This window comes from Eretmochelys imbricata, chromosome 2 (assembly GCF_965152235.1).
Source record: "Eretmochelys imbricata isolate rEreImb1 chromosome 2, rEreImb1.hap1, whole genome shotgun sequence".
Classification (NCBI taxonomy): domain Eukaryota; kingdom Metazoa; phylum Chordata; order Testudines; family Cheloniidae; genus Eretmochelys; species Eretmochelys imbricata.
Genome location: NC_135573.1, coordinates 220,921,917 through 220,939,837, shown reverse-complemented (window position 1 = coordinate 220,939,837; position 17,921 = coordinate 220,921,917). Strand labels below are relative to the sequence as shown.

General features: G+C 37.3%; 1 protein-coding gene across 3 annotated transcripts in view; it reads right to left on the bottom strand.

Annotated features, from left to right (window-relative positions):
- The window catches only part of SLC25A13 (solute carrier family 25 member 13), a 127,575-nt gene that overhangs the window by 5,811 nt on the left and 103,843 nt on the right, over positions 1 to 17,921 (bottom strand). For all 3 annotated transcript variants that reach the window (XM_077808070.1, XM_077808072.1, XM_077808071.1), the window contains 2 exons: positions 11,910 to 12,050; positions 1,482 to 1,620 (listed from right to left, as the gene is read on the bottom strand). In XM_077808070.1, the coding sequence (XP_077664196.1) occupies positions 1,482 to 1,620; positions 11,910 to 12,050 (280 nt within the window). The remainder of the gene's footprint in view (positions 1 to 1,481; positions 1,621 to 11,909; positions 12,051 to 17,921) is intronic.

The window sequence follows — 17,921 nt, the reverse complement described above, 5'->3', positions numbered from 1 at the left end:
GGGGGTTACACTCAGAGGCTTGCTGTGTGAAAGGGGTCACCAGTAAACAAGTTTGAGAACCACTGGTCTAGGTCTAATAGTCTATGAACCATTAACATGGGGGAGGGGGGGAGTGGAAGGAGGGAATTCCTTCTCCTTATATTTGTATTCACATTTCCCTCAGCAGAGCCTCTGCATCCTTTGCCTGTGATTTGGAGTCTGCTGAGCTTTAGGATACAGAAAGTGGAAGGAGGAGGAATTTTAGGCTGATGGGCCCCTCTCAGCTAAGCAGATGCTCAATTAAGACTGCAGCGACCTTTTAAAATCCTCACAGCCCTAGAAGCTCAGCAGCAGCCACAGAGGCAAATTTGGGTTGGAAAATGCATCCTTACATTATATATTCTAGCCCTTTAGTGCATACACACTTAGAGATGAAACTCATCAGTACAAACACATGCTGAATATAGAACACCTGTCAGCAGTGCAGCAGTTTCCCAAGATGAGTGCCAACATTCAGTCTCAGTCCCCAAAAGCAGAATTAAACGAGCCCTGAGGATTGACAATTTGGGATGCACAAGGAAAAAACCCCCAACAACTGCCTTTTCTGACCAGATTTCCCATGTGGCAGGTGAGAAAAATGTGGATTTGTGATCCATACAATCGCCCTTCCCACCAACCCTTTAACAACGCAGCAGGGTAGAAACAGGCATCTATTATCTGTCTTTTCATATCATGCAAAACAGAAGCAGGCTTTTTCCAGGACCATTACATTTCTATTATCTATCATCATAACTGGTGTTCAGTTTTTGGACGGACTTTTATTTATTATTTTGCTTATGCTGCCTTAAGTATATGCTGATTCAAAGAAACTGGATCAAAATCACCAGAAATGTATTAATATTTTTTTTAATAAAAAAAATTAAATAGAAAAATAAAATATAAGAACACAAAGCCAAGATGCTGTGTGGGATACTGTGGTCAATGACTTACTTTTACCATGCTGTCAGAGTCTGCTAGTGGCCTGCTTAGATGTTTGTATCATTAGTATGCATTTGGATTTCATACCAAAATGGATACTCAAGTTTCTTTTGATCACAAAGAAGTAGAGAATGAAATGAATATTTTCATGAACCACTTTTACAGTAACAACTTGCCCAATCAACCAACCAAAACAGACAACAGCATAATAACTTGACTAGGCAAGATGTCACACTACATTAATATTTCAGGACTAAAATCTTGCTCTCTTTTTACTACTACAAATGGTAATATAAATGCTAACGGTAGGTCAAAAATACAAGGAGTTCCTCAATATTAACACCAGCTCATTTGGATCAGTTATATGTCCTGCAATTTAATACCTAAATGTTAACATCTTGGTATAGAGCAATTATTTTACACCGTCACATCAGGTATCTCACTAATAAAAACATTTCTAAAGCATCTATTAGTGATATCTAGGTGCAATAGGATGCCATACACAAAGAAAATCAGGTACTTACCAGCTATTGATCCAGCCATGAGCAAACTTCCAGGACTAACTTGTCCATCTTCATTTGCAAATGCAGTTTTCAAGTGAGCATAACATGGAAAGTAAATGGCAGAGAAGGGAATATCGCGTAGAAAACATGCCTTCGCGCCCTGTGTGAAACAAAAATTGAGTAGTCAGAGAAAGAGTATAATGAGACCAAGAACGGAGATGAGAAAGCTGAGCAACATTCCAGTTTTTCCTCCCTACTGCAAAAAAAAAAAAAAAAAAAAAAATGCAGAAAAAGCAATATTTTTCAAAATTGTGTGAAATAAAGACATGTATTTCACTCCATACAGAAGTTTGTGTATTATTTGTTGGTTCAATAAATGCTGTTTCTTTCCACTTGTTCTCCCTCTAGCCTTAATACTGCAGTTATTTGCCATTAATAGAAAAAAATGCCATCTTGTTTGGGTAAACTCTGGTAACTTCTTTAGATAACAAAAAGTAGTTGAAATTTTTGCAATCCAGCTTTGCATGAGGTTCAGGATGAGTTTGATACACGTCCTAAGTCACAGGCTGGGTCTTCACCAAAAAGCTTCCCCTTTACAATAATTACCCCATAGAAAAAAGTGTAGCCCAACCAATTTACAGACAATAGACTATGTAACTGCTGAACAAAAATAAAACACAGTGTGACAGAGAGATCAATGAGCCATGCTTTCCTTTACAAAAGAATGATAATGTGCCCATAATCACAATTCTTACACAAACACGCTTTTATATTTGCAGGAAAACACGCTTTTATATTTGCAGGAAAACACAAGGACTACATTAATTGTAGATTTTTTTAAAAAATAAAACAAAGATTTTCAACACTGGCTGATAAAATAATTTGCCTTACTATCCATCTGCCGAATTGATGTGAAAACCCAATGGAGTTAAAGATCTGAAATATTGCTTGCTATGTTCTCTGAAATAATCCTTTTGTTTAAAAGAAGAGAAGAAAGCAAGTGAAGTTTTGGGGCAGCACCAGACAACCGGAGTTCTTCGGAAGCATGAAAGTAAAAGAGTCAGACAAGATGGGAAGAGGTGTATAGCTTCTGCAGATGGTCAATGAAAACTGGGCACATGCCAATGCCCACGTTACAACTTCAGTAAGAAATTGCATACGAACATCAGTACAGAGATCCAGCAAAGAGTTTGAAAACACCAAGATTGTGATTAGAAGGAATGTGTTGAGACAAACAGCTAACATATTTGGAAAGAGGGGAAGGAAAGGAAGAGAAAAGTAAAGGTAAAAGGTATTTCACATCTTTGGCTAGGACCCCTGTGTCTCCCGCCCTGGGCTGTCTACCCTTCCAGATTCAGGGTAGACCTTTTTTTTGCTCACAATCCTTCCAACAGGTGCCAAGCTGCTCCTCTAACCTGTTGGGGTTATTTAGAGTCTTATACCAAAGCCATTATTAAGGTATCACGTCTCATACCAGTTTTACAAGTGGTAACTTCAACAGAGTTACTTCAGATTTACATTAGGAAGACTGACAGGCAAATCAGGACGAAATATCTCTCAGAAGTCAACCTATGCCTAACGGAGTAAGTAGTCTCTGATCTGCACTTATCTCATGAAATCTAATGATATGCCCAAACATATTAGAGGAGTTTTTCTGTGCTGGAATATTGTATAATATTGATTACTTGTTACAAGTATATGCTGTTTAGCAGACAAACATGCAGAAGCACCAAGGTGCCAGAGTAACTGAAAGGAGAAAAAATTTGGATTAGGGAAAGTATAGTCTGATGTACAGGAATTGTATTGGCAAAATCAGTTCCTGGAAAAGGAAGGAGGTTTCCCGGCAATACGGTGTGGGTGCAGTGGCCAGAGAACATTGCAACAATGACTAATGCAAGTTGCAACACCACTGTTAGTGAGATGCTGACTAGTGCCAGCAAACATCCTACACAGAGAGCACTGGATAGGGCTGGATTCTCAAGAGTGCCTGGTAACCCATGTATTTCGTTTAGGATGTACAAAGATATTTAGTGCATATCACTATCTACACAAGCATTCCTGTTATATGCTGAGGCAGAAGCCTGTTTTATGGTGATCTTTAATCTTCCCGTAGAATTTCCACTCTCTTTTAAACAAAGTTACATGTGAACAGACAACATTATGCAACAACCAAGTGTGTGCTCTGGTTACATTTACCTCACAGGCAACATTCAGAAACTATTGCTCTCTAGCTATTGATATTTTGCAGCATGAACATTTTGTTTCCCTAAAACTTTATTTTTAAACATTCTTTTCCCAAGGCAAATCTCCATATTGCCTTTGCCTCAAGAGTTGATTGCTCTTATTTTCTTTGCAGTGCTATCATTAAACAGCCTGCATATTTTCCTCTGCGTTTCCTTCATACTCTGACATATCTCCACATAATTAAAATAACCTGTGGAAATTAATACGCTACAACTACAAGCAACTCTTCATTCACTCTGAACTGCTAATATTTTCCCCCTAGTAACAGCACTCTCTTAGACGGAAATAGCATATTTTTAATACCCCTAATATTATGCATTCAGGTACACAGAGAGAAAGTCTGTCAACTAAGTTGGCTTAAGTGTAAACAAAGTTGGATCAAAACTTGGATCCACTTTAATAATAACCCACTTTGGCTCAGTTCCAATATCACAACAGTCTAAAGTTTCCTCTCATCGTTCTGTTTAAAGTCTGGGAAAGCATGTTTAAAAGCAGGCCTCATTTAACTTCAAGTTAATCATCCGCAACCAGCCTAGGCCAATTAGGAAGGCTTAGGGAGATTGGCCACAGTATCTTGAAACGCTAAAGAAACATTTATTTTACTTCTCACACCTTTTTGATGTGGACAACGTGTTGAAAGCCAAACAGAGTTTTAATCAGTCCTCAGCAAGTTGTTAGGATCATCCGCCTGAGTTTATTCTGGCAACGAGGGCGCAGACCCTGCCAGGCATGAAATTGTTGGGAGATCCTACACACCGCGACATGCGCCTCCCTAATGCAATTGCCAGTTGGCTCCCATCTTCAATCTCTTTAATGACCTTAAAGCTCTTAATCTTGGATAGTATCTCACTGAACAAACCAATAGAGAAAAAGCATCCCTGGTTTTCCCCGAGGATTCTGATAAACAAATCCAAGTCAGAGCTGGGGCAGTTCTTTGGCATGCTAATTCCTGCTTATTCCAGCCCTACCTGCAAATAAGGCTCTAAATAAACTATTTCTACTACAAGGGGAGGGTAATTATACTCACAAAGGCACCTCTGTGTCGGGTTGGGCACAAGGAGCCAGCAGGTCTGGGAGACGCAGGCTTAACCTAGTCTCCTGCAGTGAATGCACATTGTCTAGTGCAGGGGGGAAAATGCCAGACTGGGGGGACCTAGAAGTATTCAAGACAACAGTGGTGCACCTTGTCTGAGAGGGTTATTTAATGCTTCTGGCACCTGTACTTACAGCCACCCCCTCTTTTTCTACCTTGCAGGTTTAGAATTTATTTGGCATGTATAATTGTTATTTTGATCCTATAGCTACAAACAATAGGCAGCATGTCACTTCTTGATCCCTTAGCATTCTTCTTCGTTTTTACTAGCAACTTAACCCTTCAGATTCAAAATGGTAACAGCCCCCAAGTAGCACTCCTTTGGTTAAGAGTCAACCAGCAACCATCCATGTTACAGAATTAGACATAGCAATTTTGGGGGGCTGTAATTTCCTTCATTTTAAAATCATATTGGATTAATCCAATATATATATTTAAACCAATAAACACAACTGTATGCATTTAGAGGGGAAAAAGTACCAATCTCAAATGCTTTGATAAGTCCCAGATAAACATTATCAGCATTACTTGATGGGTTGGATTTTTACCTTTTTCTTTTTTGTTATTTTTAATACAACTATTCAAACTGCATGTATTCATACATGAGAACTAGTATGGGTGACAATGAGTACTCTTATGTAAACACCCTTTAACTTTTACTAAATATTCCTGCTTAATATGTTTATTACACTGTTGTGAACACACCATTTGTGTATTTGTGATACCTCTGCTGTTTTCAAAAATCTATCAAGTGGAAGCTTGGCATACAACATGTTAGCTGAGATCAGGCTTCCTGTCTCAACTTCCCAAGAACCGATCCATAACGTGGCAAGATTTAAGCAGTGCAGAGTTTTGGAAGTTTTTTGTACTAAATTCTAGCACTTAAAGTGCAAACCTTTGCTGGCAATATCTTGTTTTCTGATAAGAATTTGACTTGAATATATTCTAATATTAGCTATTTAAAATGGGACCTAACATTTATTTTTTCATCAATTAATATTTTAATGCAATGTTATTTGTTATATGTTTAGGTAACAAGATACACTATTACTTTGGATAGTATTTTGTTGGGTAAGAATACATCCTGATAATGTAATTGCATTATATTGCAATTAAAAGATTTTATTAAATGTTGTGTTAAATAAGTTTGAGTATTATACAGTAATTTTTTTTTAAAATATTCCAACAGAAATGAGCAGAACACTCTACAGACTTCAGTTTGACCTTATTCATAGCACAGAGAAATATTACAGTGAAAGACAGACTGTAAACCTTGCTGAATCTTGTAAGATGACTCCAGAACTCTGTACTGTGAGATGTATAAGTCTACTATACTACCATTAAAATAAACCAGAAATTAAAGAAAGCTGTTAAAGACACTAACCCGACAAAACCAACTTTTCCCTTTCTTCTGCAAATACAAATAGCATATTATGGGTTAGAATAAGTAAGTATTCTGTCTGCTTTGGGTGTCTGCCAACTACTTTTTCACAATAACTGCCATCCACAGAACACCCACCTCTGGTAGCTGCAGAAGAATTTGAAAGATAACTAAGGAAACAAACTGGGTCAATGTAAGGGGCACAATATTTACGTCCCCAAAGGAGCAGGTGGTATGAACGGTAGGATATTCTAGAATAATTACTCTAAAACGTGACACAAGTAGTTCAAAAGTTCAGATAAAAAGAAAAATATTTGCTGACTAGCTTAAATAAGCAAGGAGGGTCAACCCAACCTTTCTCAAATGATGGGATTTTCTGACCAATAACAGATTGTGCACCACAGGCTTCTTAGAGGTGGGGGAAAAAAACAAAAACAAAACAAAACCCCCACACCTGACTTTTTACACTTTTTATCACAAGGATATATTTGTAAAAAAAAAAAAAAAAGGTAGATAAAGAATGTCAATTATCTGATCAGGTCACTAAACATCCAATCAGAATGTAGCATTTTTTCCTCAAAAATTGCTTTTGGTTTATAATTATACAGTAGGACAACAAAGGCTTCATATTCCTCTTTCATCTCATCCATATTTAGTTCTGCCCAGGAGATTCTCATTAACGGTGCAAGTAAACACCAGAATAGCTGGCAATGTAGGATGAAAACTTTGCAATACAAGACACTGCTCAACTTGATGCAATGTGGGGTCTACATAACATTTCCTTTTTTTTAATTTGCAGACATTAGAAATAATACTTAAAAAGAAAAGGAGTACTTGTGGCACCGATGAAGTGAGCTGTAGCTCACGAAAGCTTATGCTCAAATAAATTGGTTAGTCTCTAAGGTGCCACAAGTACTCCTTTTCTTTTTGCGAATACAGACTAACACGGCTGTTACTCTGAAATTATACTTAGTCATCTTTACATAAGGCTGCTCTATTTATTAATGCAGAAAAGGAATGCTCACATCATCCACAACCAATAGTGCATATTTTTTACTTACGACATTGGAAAAAACTGTTTCAGGGCTGGAAATGAACACAAAAATAGATGGAATTTGGCCAAAGACTGGGAGTTCCTTTCAGGTTGTGCATGAATATTTATGGTGAAGACAGGATCAGCATGTATGATTCTCTGGTTCCTAGCTAAAGTTTCAGATCATGAAAACATATTCTTCCATGATACACAGGGTAATTTAACTTGGCTAGTTTAGTACTTGGGCTCCTTAGCAAATCTTCTCTACATTTAAGAGCCATGATGGAGATATTAAATTTCTAAGATATAAGAAGAAATTGATTGTGTGGTGCGCTAATGTTCTTGCTTTCTAGTTCCCAGTTCAATGCTCAGTTGAATATTATGCATTTGCTGAGAATTCACTGTATGCTTAAGTGATAAAGTCAGACAAAAAAACTCCAACTGACCCAAATCATGACGTCCTTGATCAGTCACTACTTAGGCAAAATTCTAATAAGGAGACTTCTTCCTGCATAACAGATATATAAAGTATAGGGTCTACTGTAAATAGGCCAGCTTTGATACATACACATTTATTTCTGATTAAAGAAAGAAGAATCAATGCAAATCTTTCAGATTCTTCCTTGCTGTCCAGAAATCAATACAGTATCAAAACAGCATGAGAGGAACTGAAAAGCTGGCATATCGCAGACTGGTTGACCATTCTTTAGGAAGAAGTTTGCAAACTCCCAATATAAAAGCTAGTCTTGTACAGACAAGTAATACTTTAGGTCTATTATTGTACTAACAGATGGACTAACTGACTGATATGCCTGTTCTCATCCATCATAGTTGAAAAGATTACTTAAGGTATCCATTCCCCTTTTTGAACAAATTATCATTTTGCAAGCATCAGACAGTTTCAAGGTAGTTGTATGAGCCTCTGCTAGCTTCTTGTTTTCCATGGGCCATCGCCTCTGCCACATAATACAATGGGAGTGGGAGGGAACCCCCACCCCCAAAAGAACAATTGGCAGGAAACTCTGCAAGTGGAAACTCAGAGAATCTTGTCTCTCTCTACAGGAAAAATCCATAAAAGGACAATGGTACTTTTACTGCTACAATGTCTCATACTAACCCACTTTAACCTTGTCTAAACTATCATTTTTCTTCAAATTTCCCAGATGCACTACCACTGGCCCTAGGGACAGGAGAGTTCAGAAAGCAGGAGTAAATTAACACTGAAGGAGTTATTCTCTGATGCCTCATAAGGCAAAGCAGTGGGAAACTATTCAGATAAGAATGGGCATCGCCTCCCCATTCAAGAGCACTCAGGAAGGGCTCTTGTAGGGTCAAATGGAAAGAGGAGCAGTGTCATGATGTTGACACTCCCCCTTTCAAACCCCACTCAGATCCATGTCTACAGTAGCATTTAGCCCTGAGCAACATTACTAGCAGCTTGACAGTCTGATGTACTGAAATTAGGGTTGCTAGATGTAAGATGGCAATATTTATCAACCCTAGGTGAGCCAGGTTCAGTTCTTCATCAACTTTATTGAGGATGGATAGAGATTTATCTGTCTGTTAAGGGGTGGGGAAGGGGGGACAGAAACCTAAAGAGATACCACCATATACAAAGAAGTCAGAGCTCGATAGTGCAGATAGCAAAAGGTTAGTTCTACATTCCATCTTTCTTGAACCAGAGTGGATGCTCCCTGAAAGGCTTAACTGAAGGCTCTAAAAGAGACGCCTGGCACCTAAGACCCCCTGAGGGGCAAAGTCTGCTCACTCTGTCAGAAAGATGGCTTCTAATGTTTATATCTAGATGATAAATTCATTGGTACTAAACAGCATCCGTCCACCAGAATTAGTTACTAAACAGACTGAATATTTATATGAACTCCAGACAAACCTCTGTCAGACTGTTAAAGTACTCTACAATTCAAAAACACAAGGTCAAGCCATCATCCAATAAAAATGTTTCTCATGTTTCTACAATGCTGAGGGCGGGGTGGGGTCTGATTTATACCTAATAAAGGAAGGAAATTCACAGTTTGGGATAGAGTTTTAATCACAGAACTATCTTTTCAAGGACACTGAGCATAAAACAAACAAGTTCAAAATATTGAAGATCTGTCTTACCCCCATTAGAGTAATTATTATCAACATAAACAGATATTTTATCAAGGTACTAACATTTTATTATTTAGCACTGTGGGGTCCATATTTACTCAGATATTTAAAAAAATATTTAGAGCACTTAATATTATCTAGATATTCAACTGCAGTATTTACTTAATTTAATAGTTTGCTAATTGAACTAGATAGCTTTAAAAAAAAAGCATAGTGTCTTTCAGTTCAAGTCACTGGTTAAAATTCACTCCAGATTGGTAGATACTTTGGGGCAGTAGTTTCTGATGGTTGACTGGTGGTTTATGTCAAGTGAGTTACTGATCTCACTCCAGTTTCATCTGTGCTGTCTAAGAAAATTCAGAAGAATACTACTTTCACCCCAAAGCCTCTCCAGGTCGGGGTGAGGAAGACTGGTGCAGGAGTTTGGAATAGCTTTACTGCATTGTGTATACTGTATATGTTCCTTGGCGAAGTGTTATTTTGATGGCCAGGACTGTCAAGGTTTCATGGGCACTGAATTCCACATACGTATAAAAGGACAAAATCAGAGACAAAAAATAGGCTTCTCTGGCTTTCACAGTGTGGTTAAAAGCTGGTCTCTTAAGTGAATATTTAGCACAGCAACGGCATAATCTGTGATTCAACTTGGTACATGTTCAGAAGCAAAACTACATTTGGAAATCATCATTATAAACCGTTAACAAAAAGTCCTGTGCCTAGCAAACAAATATTTCCAAAGCTTCTACACCAAGATATGAAAATTAAGTGACAACGACCTGTGATGATAATGCTGTTTAAAATAAAAAAAATACAACCAGTTGCATGCAACTAGTACCGGCTGCTCAGAAAAGTTATTTATACAGTCTACTCTAATCAAGTAATTTGGCATTCTTTCTAATCATAATTCTAATTCATTTCAACTAGAATATGTAGAGTTCACTACCTGTCCTCTAAGCCTGTATAGCCTTAGGGATGTGGAATGCTTAACACAGCCACGTTTTCAGTTGTAATGTTGGCCCCAAGCAACACCATAATGTCATCTATTGGACGGGTATACAATAGGATCAGCTACAGTAAGATGGCCAAAAAATTAGCAAGTCAATTTAGAGGGAAAAACTATTCCCCATTAAGTCCTATTCAGATGTCTGTACTGCTCTCCAGGCCAAAACACACATAGATCATCCACGTATGCTCACATATGCCAATTTCTCCATTGTGATGTTAACAGAACAATTTAAGAACTGTATGACTACAAATGGAAATGACACACAAATTTGGTGGCACTTTTTTTTTCAGTACTCAGATGGTGTTCATGCTGTCCTTTGTTTTAGTTTAAAACTACATCACTACAAAAAATACAGACAAATATTGCTTTACGCCACCAAACACTGGATTAGGGATGTACAGTAGGAAGGTGGTCTATCCTGCTTCTCTACACAGTACACTGCGGAATGGAAAAAAAAGTTTGAAAACTACTAGAATATAGCCATTACTTTCTGTCCTGCGGTTAAACTTAAGACATGACTTTTAACGTTATGAACAACGAGATGTCCTATCCTTCCATGCTTATCTACAACAAGCTCCAACCTGGCTGCCCTTATTTGCATAAACTGAGGAGAACTAGATTACCCACTTGAGTGTGGATTGCTCACATGGGTAATGGCTACAATGCACGGCTCTCTGTGCCCACTCATAAAAATAAACAATCCCATCCCTATCCTTTCTACTAACTGGTCCATTAATCTGGCAGGGAAAACTTGCCAGAAAACTATGGGGTTAGCCCTTATGCCAGCCTCTTTGGTTCTGTTGGCTGTATTTCTGCACTAGTTTTATATGGCACTTAAATGCTTATCACTAAAATTAATTATAATATCTGGATAAACTGGTATGTGAAACATAGCAGCAGATCAAAACCACAACTCCAAAAAAAACGTGTCTCTACGTTTTAACACCTCAAGAGTGGATTTAAAATCAAGTCATTTACACTCTGGAAAACAGTTAATTTTTATTATAGCTTGGGTAGGACATTAGGTTAGATCCTTAGATGCATGAAGTAAAGCAGTGCACTCTAGTCAAAGGAGCTATACCGATTTAAGCTAGCAGACGATCTGGCCAGATAGTTTTGAATAATTCTACATTCACAATGTTTCAATAATTCTAAACGCACAACATTAGATAAAGACTAGCTATGATTGGAATGCATATATTTTTCCACAGCCTTTCTGTTTAGGTATATGCAGGGAACACTAGAGGGCCACAACATTCCATGCTTTTTATTGCCATATCTCTACCCCTACCCCTCCCCTGTGTGTCTGTGTGCGCATGTGGCGGGGGGGAGAGAAATCTAGGACTATGCCTACAAGTAAACATTATTGCTACAGTATTTCATATAATCTTTTTGTTAAGTAAAGAATAAGGATGTAGCCATCTCATGCAGCAGTAAAGAATCAAAGATGAGTCCTATACTGATCATATTTGTACATCAACCTTCCTAAGCATGATGGAATTAATCTACTTAAATTAATGTCTCTTGTTTACAGAGGCTCTTAAGAATTGGATTTCAATTCACATTTAATAAAAAGTTACCTTGTAGAGGCCAAAAAAGCCTAGGTCCCGTAATACAGTGAGGGCACTAACTCGTGGACCAGTGGTAATTTCGCCAGCCACCTGCAATCGGATCTTGACAATTTCTAGTGGATTTGTGAAGATCACTTGCGAACCTCCAGCCTGAAAGTAAAAGGGGAAGGGGAAAGATGAACATGCGAACACATTAAACTGTGAGTGCTGAAGATCTTGCAACATTCAAGAGAAAGAAGTTTCATTCCTGGTACAGACAGCTAAGCCATTACAAATTATGGATTTTTAGTAGTAATTAGTTAATGCATTATAATCCACAAGGTCAAACATCTACCCCCACTCAATGTGGAGGATGAGGGAACGGAGAAGGAGAGAGATATATTAGTAACATTGCAGTACATCAATCAGACTAGCTCAGTTGTACCACAGTACAGACACTAGCTCAGTTGCTGTTAGAAGAAAACATTCAGCAACATCAATTTTCACAATACCAACAAGCCAAGAACGTTGTAAAGCAAGTAATAAAATGAAAAGGAAGAATTAATAACTAAGTAAAGAAACTGAGATCTGCCTGCCAGTACTTAAACATGCTACTGAAAAGCAGGGTCTGGCAGGATCTCTCTCACAATTCTGGCACTCGTTCAGAGAACACTAGAGAACATATGAATTTAGAGCAGTGAATTTCCTATGCTTTTTAGAAGTTACGAAACTCCAAAATTTGATCATCATCAAATGTCATTTTAGTCCGTCTTCAGGAATCTGTACACAGGATCATTATTTTGTTGCAAAACATTAGTTATTTTGCAGCACTGCAAGAAGTTTATTAATAAAAAAATCTCTCTTTGTAAACTGGGTTTATATATTCTTTTTAAATCTTACAAATGGATTTAAACTACTTGTAATGGTCTTTAAAATGGACAAGTATTTTAGAGTCTGAACTAGTTCTGTTAAAGTTAATCTTACTCAGGATAACTACTGCAGCATGCAGCCTTTTCACTTTGACTATATTGACAGATCTGGTTAAAGATTCATTCCTGCATCAAAATTACAAAAAAGTATTACATTAAATTAAGTAGAAGCAATATTATTCATTCAAACCCCAATCCAAAGTTCTGAGGACAGTTTTTCCAACACATATCAATTTGCTTATACAACAAAAGTATTGTATCCTGCTTCCGTACCAGGTATGCTACCACATTTGCATGAAAAGCAAAAACTAATGCAAAAAAAAAAAAATCATATTTTAGAATGAAATAGCAAAATCAAAGTAGCCATAAATGAAAGAGTAGCATATCTGAAGCACTATGGGCACCTGTTCGGGGGGAGCGGAGAAGAGGCTGCAGGTTTTTAAAATTAATAATGGCACACATTAACCATCTTCCAATAAAAAGTGTGCTGTAACGCTATTTATCTAATACACCAAAGAAACAGCAAATGGCATACGCAACTATTCTTGCCTCCCGCTTAGACTGCACTTATATTGTGTGGTTACAAATTAAAGTTTTTACATAACCTCCAAAATATCCCTAATGTTTCCTATTTTGACCATAAAAAGCATGCTCTTGTGCAGCTCAATTGGTTTTGACTTTCAAATTGGCATAATTTAGCTGCCTCTACCAAACCAGCATACTGATACGCATAAAACTGCTATTCTTGTTGACAACAGAAATCAGAAATTTTTCAGCATGCACTCTGACCTCAATTCTGTATTTTAATGAGAAATACTCTTCAAACAAAATATTAGTGATAAAACAGCCAGTTTGCTGCAATCACAGTTTCCTCCCGATCCACACACCTCCCAAAAAATCAGGAAACAAAATTCTTGGAAAGCCTTTATGGTGACTCATAAATAAAAAGCTATTTTACATAAGCTTCACTTCATGAGGCACAATACATGCTAAGTATTCCTACATGCAATTAGACATTTTTCCGTTTGAGGAAGAGAAAAATCCTAAATGTAATGTGTTATATTCATTTGTGAATATACATCATCACAGACCTCCTCTGAAAAAACATTATTTTAAGCCTTACCCCTTTTCTTTTCACCACTTGGTTTCCAGAGTTAGCTATAAGTCAGTGCTCCTGCTTTACATAAATCTTCAGTCCTTGGCACAATCTTATGTAATTTTTCTATACTTTAGTTTTAAAGACATTTGTTCTTGTAGAACAAAGATTTTTTTTAAAAAGGTAAAAGATTTGTCCTAGCACAGTATCCTATAACTAAAATTCAGACTTCTCAACCCTTTTCTGAAGATCAGATAAACTTCATTCCACCTATATGAACAGATTTACATTAGTGGAAAATAAACTATTTTTTCTGCACATTTTTCTCCAGACTTAATTTCCTTGCAGTTCACTGTGTCCTGACTGAATGTACACATATTTCTTTTATTTTCACTAACAGGAAACCAAATATCAAAATCCAAAAGACGACGACAAAATGGAAGTTCAATTTATAAAACTGAAAAAAATGCTGAAAATGTAAATCTGAATGCCAGAGCAAGGATACAGATTCAGTTCTGAGGAACAATGAAAGATATGTATAAAGCAGATGTGTCTTTCTGAAATAATATATATATATATATATATATGACAAAGCTGTGTCTTGTAGTTCAAGTCTCAGAGTTGCATGGCCACTTACGACATATACAGAATTAAGTGTTAGTGACTCTGGGCACTTACCCTTCCATTGAATCAATTTCCAATCTGCAAAATGGGGATTCTACCACTTAGCTTCCTCATATTGGGAGGTTTAATTTGCTTACATTTGTAAAGCACTCACGGTATGTCTACACCGCAATGAAACACCTGCAGCTGGTCCATTTTAGCTACTGTAGACGTTTGAGCTTGGGCTGGAGCCTGAGCTCTGGGACTTCGTGAGAGAGGAAGCCCCCACAGCCCAGGCTCAAGCCTGAGTCCAAATGTCCACAGTGCAATTTTACAGTCCCCCAGCCTGAGGCTCACGAGTCCGAGTCAGCTGACACAGGCCAGTCGCAGATGTTTAAATTGCCATGTAGAGACACCCTCTGGGGTCTACAGACAGAAAGTGATATTAGAAGAGCAAAGTATTACTGAGGACCCAAAAGCTAAATGGTGATTACTTGTTTATCCTGCCCATATAGAAGATTTTAAGAAAAGGAAGACTATTCTGTAGAAACAGCTTCAAGTGGCAAGACCAAGAAAATACTCTTAGAGAGGTTAACTAGAACCCCTAAAACATCTTACAACTTTTGTCATTTGTTGAGCTTACCTTGCACACTGATTTGACCAAAGACATAGCAGCTGTACCTCGCTGCAAAAGTCCAACCATTAGTAATTCACAGTTATGAGCTAGACTGTACTTGACTAAAAGGTTCAAGATACGTTTGCGTACATTTTTTCCACCACACCCCTTCTTCACCAGCTAAAATTCCAAGGCTGTATGAACACCAGCTCGCACTGATACACCTCCAGCGGTAGCACTGCCATACACCGGTGTGGTGTTCAACTAGCCCGGAACGTTGGTATCTACTCTATCTTAACACCAATGGTGGGAAATTTTAGGGGGAAAGGGCTAATGTGTAGAAGGCCAGAATAATTCCTAATTAAACCATTCTCTACTTGTTTAGTATTGACGGGCCTTTCTACCGTATGAAAGCCTCACAAACATTAAAGACCATTTCCTTACAACACACCTGTGGAAGAAAACTCAGTCTTCACTCTTAGGTTATTTGCAACAAGTCAGACAATTTATTCATGCAATTGCAGGAAAGACAGCAATTGGACAGTGTGTCTCTCCTTAGGCAAATCTTCAAAGTACAAACAATATAAAGCAATATGTATACCCTTTCGTTACATATAGCTGTGTCCTGTTTATACATTTTTCTTCCCATTATCTTAGTCAACATTGCATTCCATTCTTATCTTAAAGCAAGGTCCCTTGTAGTTTTCCCATCCGCCTTGCACAAACCCCCTTTCTACAAATCTCGTTATTAGGGTTAAGGTTGGCCTGTTTCTTGCTCTGTCTCTTAACCAAACCAAAATAACTGCACACAAATCCTCTTTTCCCTTTCACACTTCCACACACCTATCAGGTAAGTATCATTATCCTCATTTTACTAATGGGGAATTTGAAACAGAGATTAAGTTAGACACTCAAAGTCACAAACCAATTCTGTGGCAGAGCCAGGAACAGAACCCAGTCCAGTAGCTGTAATCACAAGTGTATCTGCCTCTCTTTATCCACACCAGGTGAAACAAGACTAGCCACTTTCATCTGTTTTCTCCAGTACGCCTTAGTTGCTGGTATTGTCTATTTACGGAACTCACTGAGACAAAAACCTCATGTAAAATATCTTCCTGTCATTTTTCTTTTAAAAATGGTCAGGGGCTTTAAATCCATTTTTTGTAATCTTTGCAGTAGAAAATTATTTTAATATTGCTGGAGCCTGCACAAAAAAGGCAGACTTTGTAAACAATATGCTTAGTCAAACTATCAAAGAATTAAAAGCTATTAAATCCAAAATACTTAAGCTTAATTGTCTCCCCTCTATGAGCACTATACAACATGATCCCTTCTGGGTAAATTTTATTAACAGTTTAATATACGTTTTACCTTTTAACTATACCTGATAACACCCATTTTTTCTTCATTTAGAGTTAAAAATTTACATTTCGCAGGATTTCTGAATTTCTTTCTACTTCATCTAAACTACTATTTAAAAGTACAAATGCTTTAGTTAAAAAAGTTAAACACATTCCTTTTCACAGATCCTAACATTCTTAGGTTAAAAATTCCTTCACAACTAATGAAGACAAGCCTTCCATAGGCTGAGTTATAATTGTGTCAATACAAACCATGGATGGGCTCAACCTCGCTGCATCCAATTGCTGGGTTGAAATTCTCCTCCTTTCAAAATCATATTTTAAATCTCATTCATTAACCCATAAGGATGCTACTATAACATAAATCAGCCCAAAAATCAATCCTGCCATTTATGTCCTACTTCAGATAAACAGAAGAAAATCTGCAGCCACAGTAGTAATGTCATCCTTAGAGGAGTGTGACCAATGTGTGGGAATTCACCTCAAAGTGCTGTATAGCAAATCCTTTGCAGGTTCTGCAAACTACACTGTACTGCAATGATCCAACAACTGATGTAAAGACATAACTTATTTTTATTGTTTTTAAAGCATCACTTAAACTTACAATTTGAGTGGTTTTTAATGATAATATATTAATGTTTATACTCTCTATTTGATGGAGGGCATGAGACTAAAAGTTGAATATGTCCATCATCCAAGAATTATACATAACACACAACTGTACAAACCATGATGACTATAAAATTATTAACGTGCCTTCATATATGGACACAATATAAACAAAATTGCACTTTTAAAAAAATGTAAGTTAATGTTTTCCTCTTTACAGTTCCCCATAAGTGACACTACTCTGATCTTGGAGTTTATGACATTATCAGACCACCTCTAAATGGCAGTATAGCCTTGTACAGCAGTCTAGATGCATCTATCATACCCCTTCTCCTAATTTCACTCTGCTTCTCTGGGTGGAAAAGGAAGAGTGGAAAAAGTCTATGTATTTTTCTTTTGTTTACAAGAAAATGGGGTTCCACCCCATGGAAAAAATATTAACTCAATACACACCACTTTAACTACACATCAATGTAAGAAGTAACTTGTCTGTTTTATACTTGACTACTTAGGTCAAAAGTCACCTAGCTGTGCTGTAAGTATTTTACAATCATAAGTAGGATTTCATCACCGCCACATTAAAAAGAATGGGAACTTCATGTCTTAGTGTAACTGGAGTTTTTTACACCTATGGACTAACTGAGACCCTTCTTCACAAGTGGAAATTGTTAGGAACTCGTTGAAAAGATCAAGTGTAAATTCAAGCTTAACTTCAGGAAGCAAGTTCTGTGGATTTGTACGTGGTGTGAATTTAAATGACCCCTTGCCCAAATGAAGATTTCTCCTTCCACAGATTTTTTCAGTAATTGTGAAATGTAATTTTAACTG